At 41.6% G+C, this 26,717-nt stretch overlaps 1 protein-coding gene across 3 annotated transcripts; it reads right to left on the minus strand.

The window, feature by feature from the left end:
• Window positions 1–4,942: 4,942 nt before the first annotated feature.
• Window positions 4,943–25,885, minus strand: SPDL1 (spindle apparatus coiled-coil protein 1). 3 transcript variants are annotated; one of them, XM_037127948.2, is made up of 13 exons: window positions 25,741–25,885; window positions 23,216–23,360; window positions 21,091–21,271; window positions 19,013–19,189; window positions 16,600–16,794; window positions 15,878–16,027; window positions 15,680–15,778; window positions 15,492–15,602; window positions 13,067–13,207; window positions 10,968–11,071; window positions 9,976–10,163; window positions 6,869–7,199; window positions 4,943–5,481 (listed from the first exon to the last, which is right to left on the minus strand). In XM_037127948.2, exons 2-13 carry the CDS (start codon window positions 23,242–23,244, stop codon window positions 5,334–5,336), a joined length of 1,854 nt encoding a protein of 617 aa, XP_036983843.2. In that variant the 5' UTR covers window positions 23,245–23,360; window positions 25,741–25,885; the 3' UTR covers window positions 4,943–5,333. The 3 variants fall into 3 exon arrangements, with proteins under 3 accessions (XP_036983843.2, XP_053512921.1, XP_053512922.1); XM_053656947.1 differs by having other exon boundaries at window positions 5,393–5,481; window positions 7,041–7,199; XM_053656946.1 differs by lacking the exon at window positions 23,216–23,360.
• Window positions 25,886–26,717: the final 832 nt, after the last annotated feature.

Raw genomic sequence — 26,717 nt, forward strand, 5'->3', positions numbered from 1 at the left:
TACGTGTGTGTGCGTGTGTGTGTGTGTGTGTGTAAATGGGTCAGTGTCGATGTCTGAGTGTGTATCTATATACATGTATGTGTGTATATACGTGTGTATCTAATTTTTAAAAATCTGCCCCTCAAAATCCACGAGTTCGTATTGATTCAAATCAAATCCAACACCACAGTGTTCATTTTCTGCATTTAGTTTTGCTTCTTTCTCTAACAGTGAGAAATCTGGTTCCAATTATCCACAACATTTTTCCAAGTCATCATTTGTTGGGATGATTACTCCTAGGAGATTACTCAAGGAGGTTTGTGGGACAAAAAACCATGAATTTTAGCATTTTGAAAAGGTTTTTCCTATAACCTTGATGCCTGACAAATAACTTTAACATGAATAAAATCCTTGATTTATGATTTCTTTCCTTAAAGTTTTTTTTTTAACATCTGCATCATTAGTGCCTTCTCCTGAGGAATGTCCTAGAGAAGTATGATGTCATCAATTCTCTTGCCTCTGTAAATTACTTGGCTTTTTTTTTTGCCTAAGTTCTTGAGGATTTTTTCTCTGTTTAAATAAACTTAATACTTGTGAGTGTTTGATACCAATTTTCCCAGTTTAGAGTGTCCTGTTAGACTCTGCTTCTCCTTTTGGGAGGGGAGGGCAGAGTGGTAGCTGGCGGTAGAGCCCTCAGTTCATGAGGCGGTCTTGTTTTCCGTGTCCTCCAAATAAAACCTTTGGATAGCTTTAGTCTGTTTTTGCCTCTTTGTCACAGAAATTTGGGGGCGTGTTCACACAGTTCCTAGTCAAAGGGCACCCCCTTCTGTCATCATAGTGAAGTACAGTCTTTAGCAAATTGTTAAACTGTTTTCAGGGTTGTTCCACTGCGAGAGGGGTTCTGAGTCCATCGCTGTTGCGGCACTTTTGTCTTATAAGGCCCCTCATGTTCCCTTTGCTTCTTTCCCTCTCCATTTTCAACCTCCCCTTTTGTGATGGAAATTACATACTGGTTTCTCTGGTTTAAAGAACAGTTTTAGATTTATATTTATATTGCTATGCTTGAGGTTGCCCCGTGGGTCTCTTAGGCTTGTCCTTTCTCTTCCTTCTTCTCTTTCTCATTGAATTGGTTGGGGTGACACTGTTTAATAAAATTATATAGGTTTCCGGTGTCCAGTTCTATCTATAATGCATCGTCTGTGTATCGAATTGCACTGTGTTCAGCTTCATTGTTCTTTCTGGCTCTTCAACCTAAATCATCTCCACTGGCCAGTCTTCTGAGTTCACTGTTCTGCCTGCTCAGACGTGATGTTGAACCTCCCCAGAGAGCTTCCTACTTGTTACTGTACTCTTCAACTCTGCAGCTTCTATTTGTTCCTTAATCATTTCTCTCTCTTTATTGGTAGTCTCTGTTTGGCATTGTTCTCATGGTTTCCTTTAGGTCTTTGTCCATTAGCTCTTTAAGCGTATTTAAAATTGTTGATTTAAAGTTTGTGCCTAGTAAGCCCAATGTCTGGGACAGTTTAATTTGCTTTTTCCTATATATGGATCATACTTTCTTATTTATGGCCTTGTAATTTTTGTTGAATATTGGACATTTCGAATAATATGCCAACTCTAGAGATCAGACTCCTCCTCTCCCCAGAGTTTGCGGTTTTTGGTTCTGTAGTTGCTGCTGTGATTTTTAAACCACTTTTCTGCACTAATTTTGTGACGTCTCTTTTCTTTGTTGTGCGTGGCCACTGAAACACCCATTCCATTAACTTAGTGGTCAGCTACTGATTTATCAGAGACTTCCTGAAATGCCAAGACTTGGCTGATTTTTCTTGATCAACTGTTCACTCGTTTGCTGTAAGACCTCGACCAGTTTCCAGCATCCAATAATGTTGATTCCGACAGTCCTTGCTGGTTTATTGACTGATTTCGTGAAGGGATGGGCCTTTGGTGTTCCCTGTCCAGTTTTTCGGACATCACTCACTATTCCACTTTCCTCTAAAAGATGATATTCCATCTCCCTACCTACCTATCTATATTTGCACTATAAAGGAAAAAATATATACCATAAAATGTAAAGGGATCCTGGTAGGAGGAGGAAATAGGGCTATAAGTTAGACTTTTTAAAATACACCTGCTTTGTAGATTTTAGAAAACATTACCTCAACAAACTATTCCCAGAATTATAAACTGCCCAGCTCTGACATTTATTTGGAGAATTGAATTCTGATAGTCTTATTACATATACTACAATAGTAACTATTATGCTAAAGTATGTAATATCAAGGCATGCGACATAGGTAAAGCACTTAGCAAATCAATAAACACTAGCTCCCTTCTACCAATACCTTACCTGGGAGACAAAATAGAATTATTTTACCATCTTTGTTCTCGGTCCACACACAAGGCTTATTGCATCTAATTAGTGAAAACTAAGTCAAAGCTATGATTGTAAACATTTTTCAATAATGAGGAAAAAGGTGCCTGCTAGAATACAGCTTTGTTAGTCTTACACTGTCCTTATGAATATAAAATTTAAGTAAACAGACTTATTTTTGCTACATAAAGAAACACACACACCCCTCTCCTCCCAGGAAGGACACCTGACAGGTGGCTGAGTAAAGTGCACATTAAGACAGAAATATCTCCCATTCTGTTAACACCCCCACTTACCCACATATAGCAAATGGACCCCCTCCGCCAGAGTCCCATGTCATATGTTGCCAACAACTCCTGACCATTTGGCTTCTCTAAACAGCATCTTAAATGCAAACACTACCCTACATCCCCACGGTCACTGCCACAGCTTGCTCCTGCATCTCTGAGCTGGACTACCAAATGGCCAACTCTTTTCTGCCTCCATTCTGATCTTTTTCTAAATTCATTTTCCATTATGTCTGTACAGTGTTTTTGACTAAAAAATATTTTGAATAGTTTATTCAACCTTTAAATATTACTCAACAATTCCTTTGCTTTTATTAATTATTCAGTTGTTTCCCATCATCCACAGTGATTTCTCAAAATGTGTTCCTGAAAGACTCAAGATTCAGCAGAATTGCCTGTCGCCGAGGGTGGTAAGGCAGAAGCCTCTTATCAACCTTATTCTTCAACCTGTCACCACAGTTGCTCGATGTGTTTACAGATCCATGTAAGTTTTTGCCTGGAAAAAAGATTTCCCTAATTTAAGCTGTTTGTGATTTTGCTCCTGTCTCTTCAGATGGACTATTATGGCCTTTTACAAAGCCCTGAAGAACCAGACATTTGGAAGTCCTCAGTTTACTGAACCTTTATTCTTCGAACAGCTATTTCTTCTACGGGTAATGCTTTTCTCTCTGTGCTTAGGAAACCTCTGAAGGAATCTTAGCTCAGAGAGTAAAATAAAAACATAAAGCCCTGGCTGGTTGTAGCTCAGTAGATTGAGCACGGGCCTGTGAACCACATGATCGCGGCTCGATTCCCAGTCAGGACACATGCCTGGGTTGCAGGCCAGTTCCCAGCAGGGGACACATGAAAGGCAAATTTCTCTCCTTCTCTCCTTCCCTTCATGTCTATAGATAAATAAATAAAACCTTAAAAACCCAAACGAAACGTAAATAGCTCCCCAAGCAGTTTCTTCTTTCCATCTCTGTTCCTTTAGCACTTTGGACATTCTATTACAACCTTTATCATTCTTAATTTTTTTCACCATTTATTAATATGTGTGTCATCGGACAAGTAACTTAGCCTCTCTGAGGCCTTAGTTTCTTCATCTGTAATATAAGCATAAATTCAGTAAACGTATTACCCAGCTTACCGAGATGTGGAGAGGGTTAGATGTGGCGGTGCATGGAAGGCCTAAGAGTGCTTGGCACATTAGATTGACTGAAATATTTATTAGACGTGACTACTGCTAGTAATACCACCACTGCCACTACGCACCGTGTGGGTCTACAAACGGGGAGCTATGGAGGATTGTTTCTGCACCCCTAGCACGTAGCTCGTAGAAAAACTCAATGTGGGAGTTTTTGAAATTGACCTACACTCTGTAATATGCTATGCACATAGTCATTCATTATTATTCTCAGGTTAAAACTGTTTTCAATGCCTTCAGCTACTTCTTTTGGAAACAGATGTTATTTAATGTGCAATTTCTAATTTCCTGAGTATGCTTCTCCTAGCAAATTACAGGTTTATTATCTGATTTATTTAGAAGTGAGAGGCAATTTCCTTTTACCTAATGTATTTCAATAGACTTGTCTAATTAACCCACTGTAACAGTTAATTGTATGTGTCAACTCATTTGGGCCACAGAGCTCAGATACGTGGTCAAGCATTATTCTGGATGTTTCTGTGAGTACTGAAGGGGGGTTAACATGTAAATTTGTGGACTATAGTAAAGCAGATACCCCTCTATAATGTGAGTGAGCCTATGCACGCAATTAGATGAAACCCTAGACAGAACAAAGACTGGCCTCCCCCAAGCAAAGCAGAACTCTGTGGCAGGCAGCCTCCGAAATTAGACTCTAGCGCCTGGCCCTTCCTTGGGTCTCCAGCCTGACAGCTTTTAGACTGCAGCTTTTTGGACTTGCCAGCCTCCATATGCACACACGACAATTTCTTAAAATAAATCCCTATGCCTCTGTATAGTACACACCAGTGGTTCTCTACCGCGGTACACTGGTACGCCACAACAATTTTCCAAATGGGCAGTACCTGATTATTTAGACAGGAGCACTGACCTCTCTTCCTTTGGATTGATGGGAAATGACAACAGCCAACACAACAACAGGAGTCTGGTATAAATGAATCAAAATCACACCTAAATTTTTTTTGTCAGATCAGCAAAAAAGTATATTTTTTGGTTTGCTACAGAATTTTAGTAATTAATTTATGTGTGCCATGAGATGAAAAAGGTTGAAAATCACTGGTAGAGACTAATACACCCACCTAGAGAATATATGAAATTAAGTTATAGACCAGTCTACAATCATTTAAAGGAAAAAAATCTTTATTTAGAAAGTTTAGAATTAAACATACAAAGATGAACAAAGATGAACATAAACACTGACAAAATCCAGTGACAATACAACATACGGCTCTGAGTGTGTAACATCACTTAAAAAATACATACGCAATCTGACAGATTTATAACGACAGTCCCTTCAGTTGCTCGTCGTTCACATAGAAGCTCCGTGAAGGATCGTCACTTGGGGAACTCTCCTGGTTAGAGTCCTCACCAAATTCAGAGCGTCTGGTCAAAGCGGATGGACATGCCAGGTCTTGGCATAATGAGCAGAGACACACGGCCCGCGAGCTGGTGCTCTTCAGATAAGGACAGTCCGAGTCGGGTCCAGAGCCACCCTCTTGCTGAAGAGCGGTCTTCACTGCTGAGGGCACTGGGTCTCCGGCGTGGACTTGGAGGACACGTGCAGAATAGGGTGTGATTTCTTACCAGGTTTCTTTTCCAACCTGCCTGCAGTTTCTTTCCCTTCTTTAACTTCTGTTTGAAGCTTCGATTCAGCATCTAACCTACAGGCATTAAAGCATCCACTCTGAATTCGAGTGTGGTCACGAAAAATGCAAGAAGGGAGCATTCGCTAGAATAACGGGCCTCTAATAAGACATGGTGATTTGTTTTATGTATACAAGGTAAAAAACCGACTCCAATACCATTAAGAAAACTAAATCACTGACTCTCTAAAAATTCTTTTTATGTCAACAGACCGACTTTTTAAAATGTCTAAAGAAGAATCTTTAAGGTAAATAGAGAGTCGTGGCAAAGCCTAAATTAAAGAATTAAAATACAATGAGGGCACCTATCATAATAAGCATACCTAACAAGAAAATTACAATGTTATAGCACTAGTTTAATGTTACCAGGTCATACAAAAGGCAAAATGCAATATGAAAATAACATGAGATCCTGGGCTACGTAAATAGATGTTGGTTAAGACACATACCATATGATTTTGCTCATATGTGGAATCGAACCAACGAACTGAACAAGGAGAATGGGGACAGACTCACAGATGGACGGTGGGATGCATGATAGTGGGGGCAGGTTGGGGGCAGAGGGATTGAGGGCAAAGGAAAAAGGACTCTCGGACACGGATAGCAGTGTGGTGACTGCCAGGGAGAGCGGGGTATCAGGGGACTCAATGGTGATGGAAAGAACACAGAAAAGATTACATTTTTAAAAAACCTCAAATTGAGGTTCAACTAACACAATGATAATTAAAGAAAAATAAACAGTGAAGAGACATTTCCCTTCCGTTCACCTTCTCTTACCTTTTGAGAGCTATTATTCTATTTTTTAAAGGCCCAGACCCTTAAGACGTAAATTCTTATAGACATACAAGTCTTGACATTAGTCACAAGTTCAAATATGCAGAAACTAGAAGATCTGAAGTTTGATGTGAAATGAAAATAAATTTACCTGTGCTATTTTAAAATGTCAAAATAGGTATTGAAGCCCATTCTTAAAGATCAGGATAAACAATCTCAAAAGACATAAAAAAATTTTCCCTAAAAGTCTCCTAAGGGTTGAAATTTCTTAGACAAATGGAAAGCCATTTTAGGGGACAAGTTAATTTTTCCTTCGTGACCGCTCTTGAACCAGGAAAACAGTAATTGCTCACTCATCCACACCAAGAAAACGTTTAGAGAGGTATAAAACTGGTATTTCTGCTTCGTGAAACAGAAAAGTATAACTTAAAAATAATGCCCTTATGCAGAAGTCCTTTCCCTCACAATTGTTTTAGTGTTTTCAAGTGTCCAAAATGCTGAAGGTGACAGAAGACCTTGTGCCGCGCACGCGACACTGAGAACAGAGATGAAGAACAGCCGAGCTCGGGCGGCGACAGAGGAGAGAAGCAGAGAAGCCTGCCGCGTGCCGTGGGGGAAAGAGCGCACTGACCTGGGAGAGCCCGGGGAGTTTCCGCTTCTCACGCTCTCGGTGGGAACTTCTCTAAGTTTCACGCACTTCTTCTCCTTCGTGGGCTGAGTACTCACGGGCAGACTTGGGCGAGGGGAGAGAGTGCCCCCTGGTGTGTTTACAGAGACTGTCTTTTCTAACTGCCCGTTGTTACCTTCCAAGTTGCCGGCACAGGACTGCGCCGCCTCTTGCTGACGTGGTGATCTAGGAACTTCTTCCCCCGCGGCACTGCGGACACGCACGTCGTTAGGGGTTCCTACATCCACGGGCAGGACCTCACGCCTCTTTTTGAGTATGGGCACCTCCATTCTCTCTGAGAATAAAAAATCGTCAAAAATATATCCAGTTAATAAAGGCACAGTCCACAAAAAGAGGTACAATTAGTTATGCATTTTTCCTTTCTTTTCACCAATCTTTTAAAACCCGGTCATCTCCTTATTAAAATACGGGGTCTGTCCAGAAAAAGTCCAACCATTGTTAATATAATGAGAATGGGTAGCACGACATCAATGTAACCTGGCAGCCAAGGAGAGTGGACTGGAATGTGCATGTGTGAACAATGACGACTTCACTGTACTACTCAGGGGGGGCGGTAGATGCCACTGAGTGAGCCTGTGTACTGTGTGGCCGTCTCATTCAATATGACTGAGCGGGTAGAACAATGAATCTGCATCACGTTTTGCATTAAAGCTTGAACATTCCTCAGTGGAAACTATTCAAATGATTCAGAAGGACACAGCTATGGCAACTACTGACTGGCAGCTTCATCATGACAACACGCCCACCTGCATTACGTCTCGTGCAGAGTTTTTTGGTGAAACATCAAATCGTCCAGGTGACTCAGCCCCTCAACGGCCCAGATTTGGTGCCCTGTGACTTATTTTTTCCCCGAAACTAAAATCACTCTTGGCCCTGGCTGGTGTAACTCAGTGGATTGAGCGCAGGCCTGCAAACCAGACAATCACGGTTCGATTCCCAGTCAGGGCACATGCCTGGGGTGCAGGCCAGTTCCCAGCAGGGGACGCGCGAAAGGCAACCGTACATTGATGTTTCTCTCCCTCTTCCCTTCCCTCCCCCTCTAAAGATAAATAAATAAAATCTTAAAAAAAAATCACTCTTGGAAGAGATTTCAGACTATCAATGAGATTCATGAAAATACGACAGACCAGCTGACGGTGACTGGGAGAACTGTGTGAGGTCCCGAGATGACCACTTTGAAGGGGACTAAAGAGGCATCATTGTCCTGTGTGCAATGTTTCTTGTGTCTTGTACCTTCTTCAATAAATGTCTCATTTTTCATATCACATGGCTGGATACTTTCTGAACAGACCTCATGTATAATCTCTTTTTTATTGTCCTTTTTCATGGATTCCATTAACTTTGTCTATTACAGGTTATCTGGCTGTACATTTTTTCTTCGGTAACTCAATGTATTTTGGCCCTGTGAACACCTAACTGCTCTTTGCTGGTGTTGTGGTGAAAGGTGCACGGGCATCATTAGAGCTCGGTGTGGAGGAGAAAGGACACAGCAGGGAGAGTCAAGGAATCCAAGTGCAAGCACTACTATACCCACTTCGCAGCCGGATGACCTTGGGGAAGCACTTAGCCTCTCGGAGATTTTCTTTATCTATCTTTAAAATGGAAATTAAAAGTACCCACTTCACTCAGTATTGTGTTTTGTAAGGATGAAATGAAAAGAACAGTCTCCAAAGATGATAATTTGTACCTTTTAGCCCCACCTACAAAGCACATTAAAAACCTGAGTACTTCTACCACGGATACGTCCCCAGTTCAAACCATGTTACCATGTCTCACGGCAGACGACTACAATGGCCTTCTACCCCCCACTGCTTAATGTGATGTGTGACATCACTCCGTCCCAATGCAGGTCCTTATCCAGCCACTGACTTAATCGCTCTAGTATGTCTTCTCTATCCTCATACCAATGTGTCTTCCATTTTCAAAATCAAACCTTTAGTGAAGTTGGAGAAACCATGGTGGAGTGTGGGGGTGGTCTTCCTGCTCCACCCCGATGTTTCAAAGTCATTATTTTCCCTTTCTCTTTCACTGCTCCTTTAAAATCCACATCATCTAGATTCCCTATACAGCCTCAAGTCCCTTTGCTAGGGGCCTTCAAGTTCAGCAACCTTCGAAATACAAAATGGGTAATTCTCAATCAGGAGAACCTATTACAACCAGGGGAGAGGAAGAGATGAGAGAGAGAGAAAGAAGCCTTTTTAACTAAAAATGTTTACTATTGCTACAACCGCCCCACTGTTGTTGAGGCATGTGAACAGTGTAGGGGCAAAAACTGCTGAAAATCTATAAGCTAAAAGATGTAACCACACTCTTTGTGTAAGAACCATCATATTCTTAGACTTTTTTACCTTCGGCCTTTCATTTCTTAATTTACAGACAGTAAAATCACTCTCTGTATTTTCTAAGTGATTCTACTTGCTAGATGCTCGATAATATCCGCCCCACGATTCTTCCTTAACAACAGAATCCCCAGTATTCAGTTGGGAACATGGACCCTGAGTATCAAGACTGCATTTCTCGACTTTTCTTGTAGGCAGACGAAGCCATGGCTAAATTCAGCTCAAGACGTATGCCGAGCAACAATGCAAACAAAGCCACATCGTGCCGCTGGACACCCTGAGCAGGCCGGGGAAGCCTCTTCCAGACTTTCATCAGGGGGAAGACTAAGCGCCTGTCTTGTTCAGTCTCCATTATCTGAGGCTTCCTGTCAGCGGTGTTAGCTGAAATAGCGCCCAGACGCCAGGTGCCTCAACAAAATTAAATTCTGGTGCTACACAAGAAGCTGCTGTCGTAAAGGGAACAGTCTCAAATGGCAAGGCTCTACTATGTGAATATCAGAAAGAATACCGATTCATGTATACTCATGCACACCCAGTGCCCGGTTCTCTCTCGATTTTCCTACATTTTGTGGGAGTAAGTTTATTTTACTAAGTATAGATACGCAGCCACAAATTAGTGTGTAATGAGACGTGCATAAAGCTGCCGTGAGAAGAAAATTTGTACGACCTCTCGGAGCGTCTCCTGATTAAAAGACAACGCGACACACGTACCTTCGGGCTCATACTTCAGCCTTAACTCATCTATTTTCGCTCTCAGTCTCATATTCTCACTCTGGGAAAACTGGAGGCATCTTTCATTGGCAAAAAGTTTTCGCTCGATATCCAGAGCCCGCTGGCTCTCAAATAATGCCTTCATTCGCTGTATGGACAATTCACCTTTGGTGCTTTCATTTTCTTTGCTATAGTAATAAAAAAAGGGGGGAACCAAGAAACACTAAAGTAACAATATAAACAAGTGTAGTTGTTAGTGTAAATCTTCTATTATACATTTAAACTTAGTAAAAAATTACATTTCCTTGGGGTATTTGGTAACAAAGAAAAAACATAAGCTTTAACAATGGTATTTTTAAATAAAATAAAAACCTCACACTGGCTGGTGTAGCTCAGGGGATTCAGCGCAGGCCTGCGAACTGAAGGATTGTGGTTTGATTCCCAGTCAGGGCACGTGCCTGGGTTGCAGGCCAGTTCCCAGCAGGGGACGCACGAGAGGCAACCACACACTAATGTTTCTCTCCCTCTCTGCTTCCCTTCCCTCTAAAGATAAATAAATAAAATCTTTAAAAAGTAAATAAATAAAATAAAAACCTCATGCGTCCTCCAAAGGACATGGACAAAGGAGGGAAAGTCCACATTTATTCATGTGCAAATAAATTCCTCTAAATTTAAAACTATACAATATTTATTTACTCCTGAAAAATTTAGATCATAAGAACATTTTCTATGATAAAGTTCTTTTCACTTACCAATCTAAAAGGCTGAACAGAAAAATAAAAACATTTAATTATCATTGAAAGTATTTTTTCTTCAATAATCAGCACTAACTATATCCTGACTAAATCTCACTTAATGCCCAGAGATATTTTTGTTGCTTTTCCTTTTTGGGATTTTCTTTTGGCAATATTAAAACAAAAATGTGTAGTCACTGATACCACTTATCACACACAAGTCAAGCGTCTCCACCTTCCTGTCCAACCAACACTTACTTTGAGTTGTCGAGCTTTATCTGAAGTAAATCTGTGTAATAGGTGGTATCTTTCAGAGCAGCAGAGTCGTCTGAAGGCTTAGATTCCAGACTTTCATATAAACTCTAAATCAAACAACACTTCTTATTATTTAAAATAAATAACAGACTAGGTGAGTATATGTTTACTAATAATAACCGCTTGGTGGACTAATGTCCACCGCTTATTGGACATTTATCACATAGCAGGCACTGTGCTAAACGCCAGACGCTGACCTCATTTACCTCCGGAACTAGAAACAAGAGCGAGTATCCCTCTCATCCGCACAAGGGCACGGGTCTAAGATGCTGCAGGCAGGTAAACTGAGAAGAGAGATCTGAACCCAGGTCTGTGCAAAGCTGACGCCTAACACCACCTGTATCCTCCGGTTTCCCTCTCCTTTTAAAATGTTAGAGATACACACTCACTGAGTTTAATTATGGCTTTTATGCCGTAAATTAGAATACTATGCAAAAGAGAGTGGAGATCCGTAGTTATTTTTGGTGACCACTCTTCTGAGATTCTGAGTGAATCTCTGTATGATTTCTCTATGGGAAAAAAGGTATGAAATTGCTTAAGAAGTTGTAAACTATTTTAAAGATTGCAGGGTAAAACTTCCTGGTTAAAGCCATACTCTTCAAAGCATAAGGCTAAGCCTCCTGGCGGGCCACATTAGCTAGTCAATTGATGTGCTGCAAATTTAACCAGAACAGTCCTTTCAACAGTTCTTATTATAGAAAGAAAGAAGGTTACAAACATTTAAAACTTTATAATGTACTATTGGCTACAACTGAATATGCCTAAGAGGTTAACATTTAAAAAATGTGTCGTTTATAAACTTTAATTAGTTCTCTAGTTAGTGAGAAGATGTATGTGCTCCCAAAGTTAATTTATAAATTTAACATAATTCTAATAAAAAATACCAGCAAGCTTTTGGAGAGCTACACTAGATATTCATAGAGAAAACCAAACATGCAGGAGTAGCCAGGAAAACATTGGGACTGAAAAGCTATTCCTGAAAAAAATACATATGCTGATTCTACTCACTTCACACAAATCCAAAGTGAGGAATAACCTGCAAAGCAACCAGCTTACTCTTCAAAATATCCAAGTTCAGGACAGACACAGACCAAGGAACTGTCTGGATTCAGAAACACTGAGGGGACTTGATAGTTAAATACAGAGTGTGATCGGGGACTGGACCTGAGAAAGGAAAGCACTTGGGGCACTTTTGTTTTGCTATAAAGCACATTAGCAGTAACTGGTAAACTATATAAGGCAGCGCAACTAATACACTCATCAATGTTAATTTTCTGATTTTGATCATCGTACCGTGATTACGTAAGAGAAGGAACTTCAATAATGTTGAGGTCCAACTTACTATCAAATGTTTCAGAAAAAAATATACATACAGCGAGAGACAGAAAATAATAAAGCAAATGTGGTAAAACTGATAATTGGGGAATCTGGGTGAAGGGTATAGAGGAACAACTGTACAACTTTTCTGGGAATCTGAATTGACTTCAACCATCTTTTAAGCAGTAGTTCAGTACAGCCTTCTATGCATTACAGTTGCCGCACAATGTCGGGCAATGTGACAAAACCCCTGGTGTACTGGTTAAAAACCGGGAGTGGGATAGCTCTGGAAAACAATGAACCGCTGATGACATGCAAGTAGAGGAATGACTCCCCCTGGTGGCAGGCGGGGTTGGAGACCAACACAAGAGCACAGCACGCGTGATTCCCTTTCTGGGACGTCCAGGAGTAGTCTGTGCATCTAACACTGACTCAAAAGTAAGAGACGTTAACGTCCACTGGGTTACACAGTATAGACGGGCACTGTAAGCCGTGACTTACATGTAATAACAAGTCCGAGGGAGGTTTAGTCTGGCTCTACCAACAGAAGCAACAGTCGAAATCAGTAAAAAGCAAAAAGAAACTCAAAGAGAAAATTAATTTAAATATTGGTCACTCTCCACTGAAACCATAAATAATTATACAACAAAGAAGCTATTCAAGTTAAAAGTACTGAGATATTCAAACCAACATTTAACTGCATGCTTAAGAGGCGTTACACATACCTTAAATTTCTCGAGATTTCTAATTTCACCTAATAGATGTTTAACTTCACCATTCTTCTGCTCCAACATGGCAAACAGCCGTTCCTGCTGCTCGAACTCAGTCTGAGACCCTTTCATTTGTAGCAACGTGGCGATTTGTAACTGGAAAAAAATTGTCCCTCCATAAAACTGAGTGGGGGAAAGGAAGTTTCTGATAACTATATTTCTGGAACAATACTACTCTGAATTCATTTTAGAAATTAAACTAATGAGCTATTCTTTTTCTTAAAGATTTATTTTCAGAGAAAGGGAGAGGGGAGAAAGGCAGAGAAACATCAATTGGCTGCCTTTTGCACGCCCCCAACTGGGGGCCTGGCCCACAACCCAGGTTTGTGCCCTGCCCAGGAATCAAACTGGTGACCTTTCAGTTTGCAGGACAGTTCTCAAGCCACTGAGCCACACCAGCCAGCGCTAATTGGCTATTTCTAGTCTAATAATCGAATAACTTGGGAACATTTATATCACTAAGTTGAGTGACTTATTTTTGACTACTTATGAGTGATATCTGAAGTCCGTAACAATTATTTGGACTTCTGAGAAACTAACTGAACTGCCTGGCTGTGTTCAGGAAGCGCATCACTGAACTGGGAAACACGCCTGGACAAATGATGCACTGTGTTCATCACATGCCCTCTCTTTAGGGTGTGGTGGGGTCCCCCCAGATTTTAATTAACTGCAGTGGTATTAGGTGGGGAAGGTATTAAACTATTCACATTCCTGAAGCACAAGGATCGGAAGCAAAAGGTAAAGGCAATCCAAAGGTACTAAGGAAATATTCCATGTAAATATGTTTATTTTTAAGGGCAGCAATCAACTTAACAAATTATGACCCCACCTAAACCTAGACTTGCATAGCAATTAAAAGGGAATTAGCTAAAATCTATACCTAGTATTTCTTCCTGCCTCCAGAAATTTCTGGAGATCTAAAAAGTGTCGATTTAAAGAGAGTTTTGAGTAAAGCAAACAATGACAAGGGGCAGATGTGGTTACAAGGAAGAGAGAGATATTCTATTATTTTAAAAGATCCACTTGTTTGTTCCTGCTTCAGAACAGATGCTGGACACACCGAGCCTAAGAAGGTCCAGAACGCTGCTCGTGTCTCCAGACAGCTTTGGATCTCCTGGGAATGTTGGGAGATTAATAGCGTAGGAGCCCAACAAACACTAAGAGAAACAGAGCAAGTGTGAGAATATTTACAAGGCAGTCATTCCCAGAAAGGGGAGAGAGAGCCTCAGTGAACCAGGCAGCACAAACTTCTTAGAAATAAAAGCCACAGCTATTGTTTTATAAGTCAGCACTTCTTCATTTGCAAAGCACCACGCCAGCATTTTTCTCTGCTTTCATTTAACTCGAGGGCAATTCTAAGAGGCAGGTTCTATCATCTCTACGGATGAGGTGACCAATGCTCTGAAAAGTAAAAACACTTGACCAAAGTCCCATGGCCAGCAATGACAGAATGAGGATCAGTCCTAAGTTTGTCTAACACTGACCTTTCCCATTTCGTTGGTAAACCTCATCATCCTAAACAAAAGGTAGGAACCCTTCTGGACTCTGAGTTACCACCTTAGGAGACTGAGGCACAACAGATCAGTGATCAGGCTGGTGTGACACTGAAATCCTTCTGATTTCCATGGTGTTCTGTTACCATCTATCTGGCTAACATGATGACCAACAAACCCTTAAAATTTAAAGGGCCTATGTACTTGACCTGAGAAATTACAAGGAAAGGAAATACAAATGTTACCCTACCTATAAGCTTTTGGGGGTGAACTGAAGAACAATGAGAGGTAGTTTTAGCTGAAGTGGGGCTAGGCTCGGAAAGACACCAAGCCCGCAGCAAGAAAAAAAAAACATTTCTTTTTCCCGCACTCCACAGAGAAAGATTTATTCCTATCTGGCAAGGCTATTAAGTAACTATTTAAAAACATCAATCAGCCCTTGCTGGTGTGGCTCAGTTGGTTGGCACATTATTCCCTGCATGGAAAGGTCACAGGTGCAACTCCCAGTCAGCACACACACCTATGTTGCGGGTTCAATCCCTGTTCGGGGTGCATACTGGAGGCACCTGATCGATGTTTGTCTCCCTCCCTCCCTCCCTCCCTCCCTCGCTCTCTAAAATCAATAGGCATGTCCTTGGGTGGCAATTAAAAAAAATCAATGGATACTAAACATATAACTAAATCTTCACTATAGGACTTTTAAAAATGTAAATGGATCTTTTGCTCAATTTTAAAATACTGATTTTCCAAAATCATGCAGTTCTAGAAATAATTTTTTAAGTACATTCCTGGAAGGAAAAGATGCTTTCTTTGATATATCTATGCATGTAATGCTGATACAAAATAGGTGTAGTAAACCTTTTTTGGTGACGGTGATGATTCTGTACCTTCATTCTCTGCATCTGTTCTCTGTTAAATGCATTTTGCTTCTTTAGTGACTGATACTTGATTTTCATACTGATAAGCTGACGTTCCATCGCTGCCCTTCGATCTTCCACCTAGAGAATATCCACATGACTAATTATGCTTGAACTAAGTGAAGTGCCAGTTTAATCAACAGAATGCCTGTAAGTACCTCTGCAAACAAGGAGTTGCCTTTACTGTTGGGGTCCAAGGCTTGCTGGAGGGCTTGGTCTAATTGCACTTGAAGATCTTGATTTGCTAGACGTGCTTTCTAAATTCAGAAGAAAACAGTTTAGCCAATAGAGATCAGATTAGCCAGAAAACAACCTATTACAAATGGGAAAAGACAAAGTTACTGCAATCATAACACCTCTAAGGCACTGCAGTAAGAAACTGCCTCTTTCTCTCGGTCCTCTTTTTCTTCCATGAGCCGGTCGACCTGGCGCATTAAATTGGAATTAATAAGTTCCAGTTGTTCTTGTCTGTATTGCAGTTCATTCACTTCTTCTTGGAGGGTGGTCTATTCAACAGAAATTGAAAAAGAGGAAACTCTTGAATAATCCTTTATTTAGCTGCTTCTCAGTTTATCAACAATGACTCACACCTGAAACTGAAAAACTAGTTAAAGTGTTCAGGTACATAATAAAATAATAAAAGCTACTAAATTTTTCAATAGGGAACAAAACATAAGGCTCTAGAGACTATCTTTCTTTTCTATAAATTTAAGGCTTTAGTTTTTAATTAACCTTCCCTGCAATGAAATACAGTACATTCATATGCACATCGACTTCCAAGGCAACGTTTTGTATTGGGCTATTTTTTAATGTTACAAACTAGAACCAGAGTAAATGTTTCTAAATTCATCCAGAGGTTTCATTAATCTAAAGTCTGCCTTACATAATCATGTAAACAAAGCTTTATTATGCATGAAGTCATCTACTTAAGAACTCTGTAAAACATTTTTTTAGTTAGATCATAGTTAGTCCAAAATAACTCAGCCTTAAAACTAGTTCATAAGGATTATTACAAAAACATGTAAAAAGTATGCAAGCGAAAAAGAAAACCTGAGAACACATATGCCATAACAATTACCCTCACGCTCTCCGCTTCCGTCAGTTCAACCTGAAGGGCGAGCACCTCTGAGGACATGGTTTCGTGTGCGCGTTCAGACATCACCCGCATTTCCTCTGACTTCTGAGACAGGAGTTCCTTCTGATGATCGACTTTGTGCTTCAGCTGCTTTTCACTAAGCCTAGCTTCGTCTAATTCCGCTTTCAGTTTCTCTAACTAAAGTTTAAAACAATTGACAGTTCTGTTAATTAACAGGTAACTGAAGGTCATCAGAACACACAATTGTACAACTTGTCCTGATATCTGTAGGATAACTGTTTTGGGAGACAGTCAACCTGAACAAAACTATTTAATAACTCTTTATAAAATGTCACAGAGTTGCAAATCTTGGAAAACTAGCATACACAGCTTTCAAATGAACTAACTTACAGCAGAAGGACAAAGCTTTAGGGTCAGGCCTAGGTCTAACCTGTCTCAGTGTCACCTCTCGTTCGTAAAACTGGGAGAGATTACACCACCATCACAGCCCTCAGCTCAGGTCACGTGGGTACAACTTCAGCACCATGCCTAGCATTTGCTACCTGGTTTCTGCTATCAATAAAAAGCTTTTGCTTGTTGTTCAGGGTTATGGTGATCATCTCCACTGAATGACCTTCAACAGGGTTTCAACATTCTTAGAATACACCCTGATACTCTTTTCTATTTATACAACAGCCTCTTAGCTTGATTTGCTTTCCCTTTTCTATTTTCATAATGTGAAATAAAATTTCAACCAAATGATTTCTGCAGAAATGGGGCCATCTTTCTGAAAACACTACTGATTGACTCAAACACAATATGATGGGACTGTTGGGAGTTCCGTATTTGGCCGAGGTCAGGTATCTTTGAAGTGACACGTCTCGTTACAAACATACAAAGAGTCCACCTAAGTAGTCAGGGTAGGTCTGCATTCCTGACACCTTTGGCTGCTGTGTGAAGGGTCGGTGGCACAAACAGCAATGAGAGAAGCAGGCTACCGTGAAGAACAGGAGGGAAACAATGGTGGTCTGAACTAGAGTGGCAGTCGTGTGGATGGATGGTGTGTAGGTCAAATTCTTAGAACTTATGTGGGAAATAAGTGAAAGACGGCAAATAAAGTTCCAAGTTTGGGGCCCAAGTGATTTGAGAACATCAGCAAGAGTTAAAATATCCAGTTACTAAAATTAAGCAACTGTATTTCCTTAGTGGAATGCTATTTAAACAAGTTCCATAGGTACACTCGTGTTCCTCAGTGTGGCCACTCCTCACATTATGATGAAAGCGCTCTTGCTCTCGGCTCTCTGGTGTAGCTGGTGCCAAGAAAACCTTCATCACCCGAAGTTCACAGATTACTGCATAAGCACAGGACATTTTTGCTCTAAAATACATAGATATGGAGTGGACCAGAAGAAAGCAAATAATGGCCAAACAGAAAAGAGTCAAGAAGCAAGAATTCAAAGAAATGAGGAGAGGCTTAGGAACCTCCAGGACATCTTTAAACGCTCCAACATCCGAATTATAGGGGTACCAGAAGGTGGAAAGGCACAGCCACCAGTGGAAAACTTATTTGAACAAATAATAAAGGAGAATTTCCCCAATCTGGCAAAGGAAATAGACTTCCAGGAAATCCAGGAAGCTCAGAGAGTACCAAAGAAGTTGGACCCAAGAAGAAACACACCAAGGCATATCATCATTAAATTAGCCAAAATTAAAATGAAGGAGAGAATCCAAGAAGCAGCAAAAGATAAGGGGACAATCACCTACAAAGGAGTTCCCATCAGACTGTCAGCGGATTTCTCAAAAGAGACCTTACAGGCAAGAAGGGGCTGGAAAGAGCTATTCCAGGTCATGAAATCCAAAGACCTACAACCAAGATTGCTCTATCCAGCAAAAATTTCATTTAGAATGGAAGGACGGATAAAGTGCTTCTCAGATAAGATCAAATTCAAGGAGTTCATCATCACCAAGCCCTTATTGTATGAAATGTTAAAGGGATTTATCTAAGAAAAAGAAGTTAAAGAAACATGAACAGTGAAAGGACAACAAACTCACAGTTATGAACAACCACACCTAAAACAAAAGCAAACTAAAAGGACAGCTAGATCAGGAGTGGAAACATAGAAATGAAGATCTCAAGGAGGGTTAGCAACAGGGGAGTTGGAGGAGGAGAAGGGGGGAGAAGGTACAGAAAATAAGTAGCATAGACAGTAGATAGCAAATAGATGGGGGGGCAAGAATAGCATGGGAAATATAGAATCTAAAGGACTTGAGACACATGGTCATAAACTAAAGGGGGAGTAATGGTGGGGACGGGGGGAAGGGTGAAGGGGAATAAAGGGGGGAATAGAACAATTGTAATGGCATAATCAATAAAAAAATTAAAAAATAATAAAATAAAATACATAGATATCCAAACCTTATTTTTTAGCTCATGTACTTCCTGTCCATGGGTTCTGCTCAGTTGTTCTTCTAGTTTCTCCAGGTGCATTTTTTGATCTTGTTTTATGGCTTCGCATTCCGAGCTCAAACTTTCTAACATTCGACTCTTGAGCTCAACTTCTCTCTGAAGAGTGTATTTTTCTTGTTCATAACTCTGAAAGCAGATTCAATTCCAATTCAACTGCATGAGAAAAACTTAAGCCAGCACATATAAGCAGTTCTCACCCTTGACTGTTTCATTCCCGCTTTATATATTTGCTGCTTTCCAAGTAACGGTCGCGTGTTAAATCTGGAATAATTTTGCAGCTAATCAGTCTAAAAAGTTTAAACCCCCCCTGAGGGGTAATTTGAGACTATGTTTGAGTACATTCTAGCGATACAGTAATTAGTTCTATAGCCTGTCAAGAAAGTAGGAAGTGTACGATGGTATGTCCACGTGTCAGGTAATCTCTGCTAGAAAAAAAATGAATAGCACTTAAATTTTCCTAGTGAGAATTACTTCATTTCATAATGATGTGCTTCACTTGTGGTTCTGAACAAAAGGAAGCAACAGCAGACTAGGGGTGAAGTGAAATATGAAGTCAGTCCATAGAAACACACATGACTCGCTGAATGAACACAGTGTGGAGACAAAAGCAGTGTTTAACATGGGTTTTGCTTACTGGCAAGAAAGCTTAAAGATAGAAGGGGCATCAGGTCCAACTCCTTCAACAAACGTTTAAAAAAATCAGATAAAATTAGATTAAATAAAAAGAAAAATTAAAAAATAAGAGTTGCCATTAGTTCTTTACCTGCTATACATAAACTCTGAGATCAAATGTGTATGTTACCGAGCACCTACTAAACAAAACTGATTTATTCATTCTTTGAATAACGTGTGCCAGACACTTGGGACACAACAGCGAACAAGGCTGAACAGCGCCCTCTCTGGTGGTACTTTATGACCGGGGTGTAATTAGCACTACAGAGGACTAAGAGTGAATGATGCGGCTTTACAATGCACAGTCAGGGGAAGGGCTCTCTGCTGAGGTGCCATCTAATGAAATGTGAAGGCTGGGAACTCCACCCCTGCAGGTGGGGCACGAACCAGTCAGATGGAGGTACCGGCTTGTGCAAAGCCCACAAGGCAAGACTCTTATAGCTAAGGACAAGGGCAAGTAGTCTGAGATGAGAGGTAAGTTTGGCAGGGCTCAGATCACACAGATACCTGCAAACCCAGGTGAGGAGCTCGATTCTGCTGTAATGTTATGGGAAGCCAGTGTGTGTTTTTTAGAGGGCTGTGTGTGACATGATCTTTTATGTATTCTTCAACAACCAGGTGGCTGCTGTGTACGAAGAATGAATGAAATGAGGGGAGCAGGCCACCTGGTTAGAAGGCTACAAGGGTGGTCTAGGGAGAGAGGATGGCAGTCTGCACCAGACTGGCGTTAACAGAAATGAGTGTTTTGTAGGTCAAGTGCTTAGAGCTTACTAATGGATTAAATACAAAAAAGAAGGGGAAAAAAGATATTGAGTAAAACCATTACATTCAGGCTCAAGCAACTGGATGAATGTTATACATCTAGTAAATAGGCTAAAGAAAATGGCAAGAGAATGTTTGGTCAGTGGGCAGAGAATCAACTCTTCAGTTTACATTAGGTTTGAGATGCCTATTAGCGGGCAGTGGAATATACAGTGGAAGAAAGTCTAGACTTTAATGGAGAACCAAGGACTGGCCAAGGACTTGGTGTCCTGCCACGGAGCGCTCAGATGTTATCCAAGGCTGTGATGCAAGCGAGGTCGCCCAGGAAGAGTGCGGACAAAACGAGATCCAAAATCTTAATATGTGGTGAAGAGAGCAATCATAACTGGATTTTCCAATCTCAGAACACCTCGGTCGGAAAGCACATTAGGAATTCATTTCGTTCATCCCTCTTTATTGGGGAGGGGGCTGGCTGGGAAGTAGATCTAAATTCTTTAGAAAACAAGACAAATAATATTAATAATAACTGCTAGACAGCACAAATCTTCAACAGCTAAGCACACGCTTATGGACAGAGGCATCGGGAGTCCCACCTCAGTTATGGTCACTATTTCATTTCGGCAGTTGTCCAGCTGTGCCTGCAATTCGTTCTGGCTCTCCACCAGCTGTAAACCGTACTGCGCGGCCTTCAGCCGCTCCTCCTCAACCTCTCTGAGCTTGCACCGCAGGTCGGCGATGACATCTGCCTCCATAACTTCTTTCTGTCCCTCTCTCCTGCAAACAGAGAAAGTAAAAGTACTTAAGCTTAAACAAAACACTCCAGGTAATGATATCAATTAATATACATTTACATATATATTCTATGACTGCCATATAAAAACACAGCATTGAAGATTTTTCTTCCCGACTTTTAAGTGGTCGCATTTACAGTCTTTTTCTAAGGGTGTCTGACGGTTTTATTACCTGATTTGAGACCAAGTCAAAAAGAGCAGAAAAAGGTGACTACATTTCATTTTGCTTCTAAGAAATGGCATACAAGGAAACTGTTTAGTTGTTCTGTGCTAAGTTTCCTTGAATGCTAAGGTAGGGTAGGTCTCCCAAGTATATCGTTACACAGGTAAACCAGGTAAGAGAAGAATGAAAGAAATCAGCCACTTTATGGCAGCATGCCTGGTACTTAACGTAGAAAAAGGGGGCACTGACTGAAGGAAGAGCTCTGGTGTCTGTGGTGTTTCCCAACAGTGTTAACTTCCTGCACGAGTTAGATTTGCCACATTAAATGTGCGTCATTGAAAACAGACTCACTGGTGCTTTCCTAGTTACTCATAAGAGGGCCCACAAAACGGCAACCACGCTCGCAGCAATTAAAGAACCCTGCTGTCATTTTAGATGATCAGTGAGGGCTTCGATACATACAGAAACGTGCCGCTTTAACTCAGTCTCAGTCAACATCCTCTGCAAGTCGGTGGCAGGCCTTTTAGGCCACACTCAAGCTCAGCTTTGCCTTCGAAGAGCCACATGCCACGTTTACGGCAGTCCCCAATGGCTGCAGTCAGCGAGTCAAACACTACTTGAGTGACTTACACGCTGGGCTCCATTCTGACATACGTCAGACATACCAGAGGTCCAATGAGCCAAAAAACCACCACCACCACCACCAAAAAACACAAACCAACAACCCCCTCCTCTTTCGTGAAGCTTACCTTCCAGTGGGAAAAGATAACAAAATAATAAATTAGAATACAAGAAATAATTAGAAAGTAGAAATTAAAAAAAAAAAGAACAGGACACAGGAATTTACAAGAGGTGTGGGTATTGTCACTGGGATGGAATTAAAATAAGTATTGGAGTGGGAGGAGGCCCTCAGGTGGCTTCTGAGCAAAGCCTTGCAGCAGGTAAGAGATTACTCATGCGCCTATTTTGGGGAACAGTGTTCCAGGCAGAGGGGTAGCACAGCCCAAGGATGAACGAGATAGAGTTTAGCTCGGGAGACATAACAGGGGAGAACAGGCAGATCAGGCCACTGTAAGGACCTGGGCGTCTCTTCTGGGTGAGAAGGGGAGTCACTGAAGAGCCTGAAACAGAGTTCGGAGATATTTAAAAGGATCCTTCGGCTGCCATGTTGAACAGTTCGGAGGGTAGTGAGTTGGATGCAGGAAGAGCAGGCGAGATGACCACTCACACCAGGGTGGCTGCATGGGAGGTGAGAAATGGCCAAATTCCACATGTATCTTGAATGTAAAACCAACATGACTTCCTGGCAAATGGAATGTGGGATGTGTGAAAAACAGAGGTCAAAAATGCCTCCAAGGTTTCTGGCCTGAGCAACTAGAATGGATTTGCCATCAGCTGAGGAGTTTCCTCACATCAAACTGTGAGTCAAGATTGTTTTGGAAAGAAAACTGGGAGCTTAAGTGACATGAAATATGCCAAGTAAGCAGTTGGCTACATGAATAAGAGAGGGGTCTGGGCTGAATTCATAAATTTGGGAGTTATTAGCATAAATCCTTGAACCTTGATATCAAACGTGGGCCAAGGAATGAGCCCTGATAAGAGATAGGAAAGAAGAAGAGTATACACAGGCATGACCAGTGAGGTAACAATGACACCAAGAGCATGTGTTGCCCACCAAGCTGATAAACAGAAGTCCATACAAGAGGTACATGGGATGAACTGTACCAAATACAAAGTCAAATAAGGTAAGAACTGAGAACTGGCCTTGGACTTGAATTCAGGGAGGCTGTCATGACCCTAAGAGCCGTTCTGGTGGATAACTGGAATGAGCTGGACGAAGAATGGCAGAAGGACAGGAGACAGCAGGTACAGTTTTGCTGCCCAATACAGTAGACTCGTGGGGTAGTAGCTGGAGGGGAAGTAGAATCAAATATATTTTGTTTTATTTTTTAAGACAAAAACACAACATCAGGGAAAATAAATTAATAAAATAGAAAGTTTTAGGGAAAAATTAACAGTATGCTTGTATGCCATGGGATAGACCCAGGAGAGAAGAAAACCGATGATATAAAAGACATGGCGAACTGCTGGGGTGATGAAGAGGGTGAGGTCAAATGGACAGGGGCTGATTTTAGACAGAAGGGTGAATATTTCCTCGAAAGCAAATTTTACATGTGCGTTGATAAGTAGGGAGATATAGTGCCCTTCTAACTAAACTGAAGTGCTACTTCAATTTATCTGTGAATTAGGAAGCAAGGTCTTTAACTGAGACTGAAGATAGGAGAGTTTTGGAAGACAGAGAAAAACAAAACACATATCCTACATTATCCAAGGCTCTAAAATGCAAGAGCTTTCCAAAGCCAGCACATGATGGGGTCAGCTGCTAATTTTTGCACTGTTAACATAATTTATACTTGTAGAGGATTTACCATTGGCCAGGCACAGTGCTTCAAATGCATTATCTCATTTAATTCTCGTGATGGGCCTTAGTTATCAACATTTACCAAAGAGAAAATGGAGCTAGCCTCTAGACATCCCAGTCATAATGTCCGAAGAAGAAAATTAGCTCTCATTCATTCAAAGGATTTCCTGGAATTCCTATCATGTGTCAAGTAGTGTGCTCTTGCTGAGAACACAGTGGTGACCCCAAAACTAGACAATCACCCTGACTTTTTGAATCTTACAGTCTATGGGTGGAAAGGCATTAAATCAAATAATTGAACTGTAAAGTTACAAGTGTGATTAAGAGCAACAGAAAGAGCTGTATCGTGCTACTGGAGCTGTATCGTGCTAACAGGGGAACCGTCCCAATCTATATATTGGTTTGGGGTGGGGCAGGGGAGAATCCAGACAAGAGAGATTTCCCTGAAGAAGTGACTTGTCAGCAGAGGTCTAATGAATATGAGTTAATTTACTGATCTGCAAAGAGAGATAGCCAGAGCTCAATAACAACTAGGGCTAATATGTGCCAGATATTAGGCCTGGTGCTTTGCTTACTTTATCTTATTTAATCCTCGACTACCCCTTGAAAAATAAGGTATTTGCCCCATTTACACATTTGCAAAGTGAGGCACAGAAAGGTTAAGTAACTTGCCCAAAGGTTATCAGCTACTAAGTGGCTATGAGGCCTGGGATGGAGGGCCCAGCTCCACGGCCTAGTGCCCCTAACCATTCTTTGTTCTGCCCCTCGGAAACATGCATGCACAAAGCATTTGGGAGACTGGAAGCTCAGTTCTTACCGATGCCCAGTTCTTACCGAACTTGGAAAACTTGTTGACTTTTTCCCTTTGATTGGAGTGGTTTTTCAAGCGTATATTTCTATGCTACATGATCTGTATATTGTGCTGTGTGTCCACCACCCAAAATCAAATCTTCTGTCACCATAGATTTGGCCTCCTTCACCCTTTACTTCCCCCTCTGGTAACCACCAGTCTGTTGTCTGTGTCTGTGAGTTTCCATTTTATGTCCCGCAAAGGGTGAAATCATATGGTTCCTAGCTTTTTCAAACTGACTTCTTTTGCTTAGCATAATATTCTCAAGGTCCATCTATGTTGTCCCCAATGGCAGTACTTCATCTTTCTTTACGGCTGAGTAGTATTTGGACAATTTATTTAATGTCTTGTTTTGTCATCATAAAATAAGGACAATAACATCTACCTAAGAGTTTTGAAGAAGACTAAACCAGCCAATGGGTGAAAAGCAATTTGGGCAGAATCCCACAAGCAGCGTAGGCAGCCGCACTGTTCAACAGAAACATCATGTGAGATACATAGTGGTTTTTAATTTTCAAGGAGACACATTAAAAAAGGTAAATACTACTGAAACTCATCCGAATGTCACTTAATCCAATACACCCCAAATATTATCATTTCGATACATAATCATTATAAACTTCTGAACGAAATGTTCCTCTTTTGTGTAGTCTTCGAAATTCACTGTGTATTTGACATCTGTAGCATGTCTCATACTGGACCCCGTAGATCTAATGTCTGTTAACCTCCGGAGGCTCAGGCAGCCAACCAGGCTTTCCATTCTCATGCAGAATTCCCCGGGGAGCGGGCGAGGGGGATGGGGGCGCGGCGAGGTGGCCCAACAGAAAACTGAAACCGACTCAGAACCTGGTGTACGAGAACTCGGGAGTCCGCAGAAGCCGCTGTTCTGGCTAAAGGCCTCGGCTGAGACCCGGGTCCCAGGTTTCCTTAGGTCCTCTCTCCCCGCCAGAAGCCCTCCCTACGCTGCTCCCCACCGCTCCTCTCCACGCACACTCCTTCCAGGCCCTCCACCCCTACCTCCAGCACTCCTCTCCTCGCTGCAGCCGGAGGCAGCTCGTGCTGAGAGTTCACCGGGCCCAGTTTCGGGAAGGTAGCTCAACTTGGCACAGAGACATCAACCCATTCACTCCAGAGCGCCCGAGTCAGCGCCAGGGTTTTTTGAATGCTGTTCTCGCGAGAACACGCACTTCTCACGAGAGGTTCCGCCCCAGCCTAGTCCGTCCCACTGGGTGCCCCGCCCACGAGCTGAGACTGCGCAGGTGCAGGAGGAGGGCTGTGGGCTGAGAGTTGCGCGTAGGTGTTGGTCGTTTCGTCAAGTTTACCCTGAATGGGCGCTCTGGGTGTCTTGCGGGTGTCCCCTTGTGGTTGCGGGGCTTTCTTTTTCAAGCTACAGTACCTTTTGGAGAAACTGTGTCACCAGAAGGTGAGGCAGTGGGTAGTTCTGAGATGTGCCGGCCTCTTACCCCGACCAGCGCGCTGGCCAGTGTGGGCTCTGAGGGGCCTCACCGCTGGTACCTCACATGGTTCCAGGAGTCGGAGTCAGCGGGACAGTGCCTAAAACTGTCGTAGGACAGAATCTCAGGCACTTTTAGAAGACAGACTGATGGTTATTATAATGGCGTTAACACATGAGCCTTCCCCACGTGCCAGTAGGGTGCAAAAGATAAACACGGATTATCTCTACCACATTTTGCCCTCTATAATGCACACTTTTTGCCCAAATTTTTGTGGGAAAAACAAAAATGCGCGTTATACATGGGTAGTACCAATTCTATATCTACATAAATGTTTTAAATTATTTTATTTATGCTTATTCATTGAAACTAACTCTAAAAGGCAATGATGATATTCCAGATGCAAAAATAATACCCTGGTATAAGAGAATCGGTTTCGTTTCTAAATATAAATAAATTAAAAATTCAATTAAGGAAAATGAAAGATTTTTTCCCCTGAAAGTTTGGGCCAAAAACATGGGTGAGTATTATACACTGGAG

This window comes from Artibeus jamaicensis, unplaced genomic scaffold, assembly GCF_021234435.1.
Source record: "Artibeus jamaicensis isolate MK-2021 breed Jamaican fruit bat unplaced genomic scaffold, CSHL_Jam_final scaffold_3151, whole genome shotgun sequence".
NCBI lineage: Eukaryota > Metazoa > Chordata > Mammalia > Chiroptera > Phyllostomidae > Artibeus > Artibeus jamaicensis.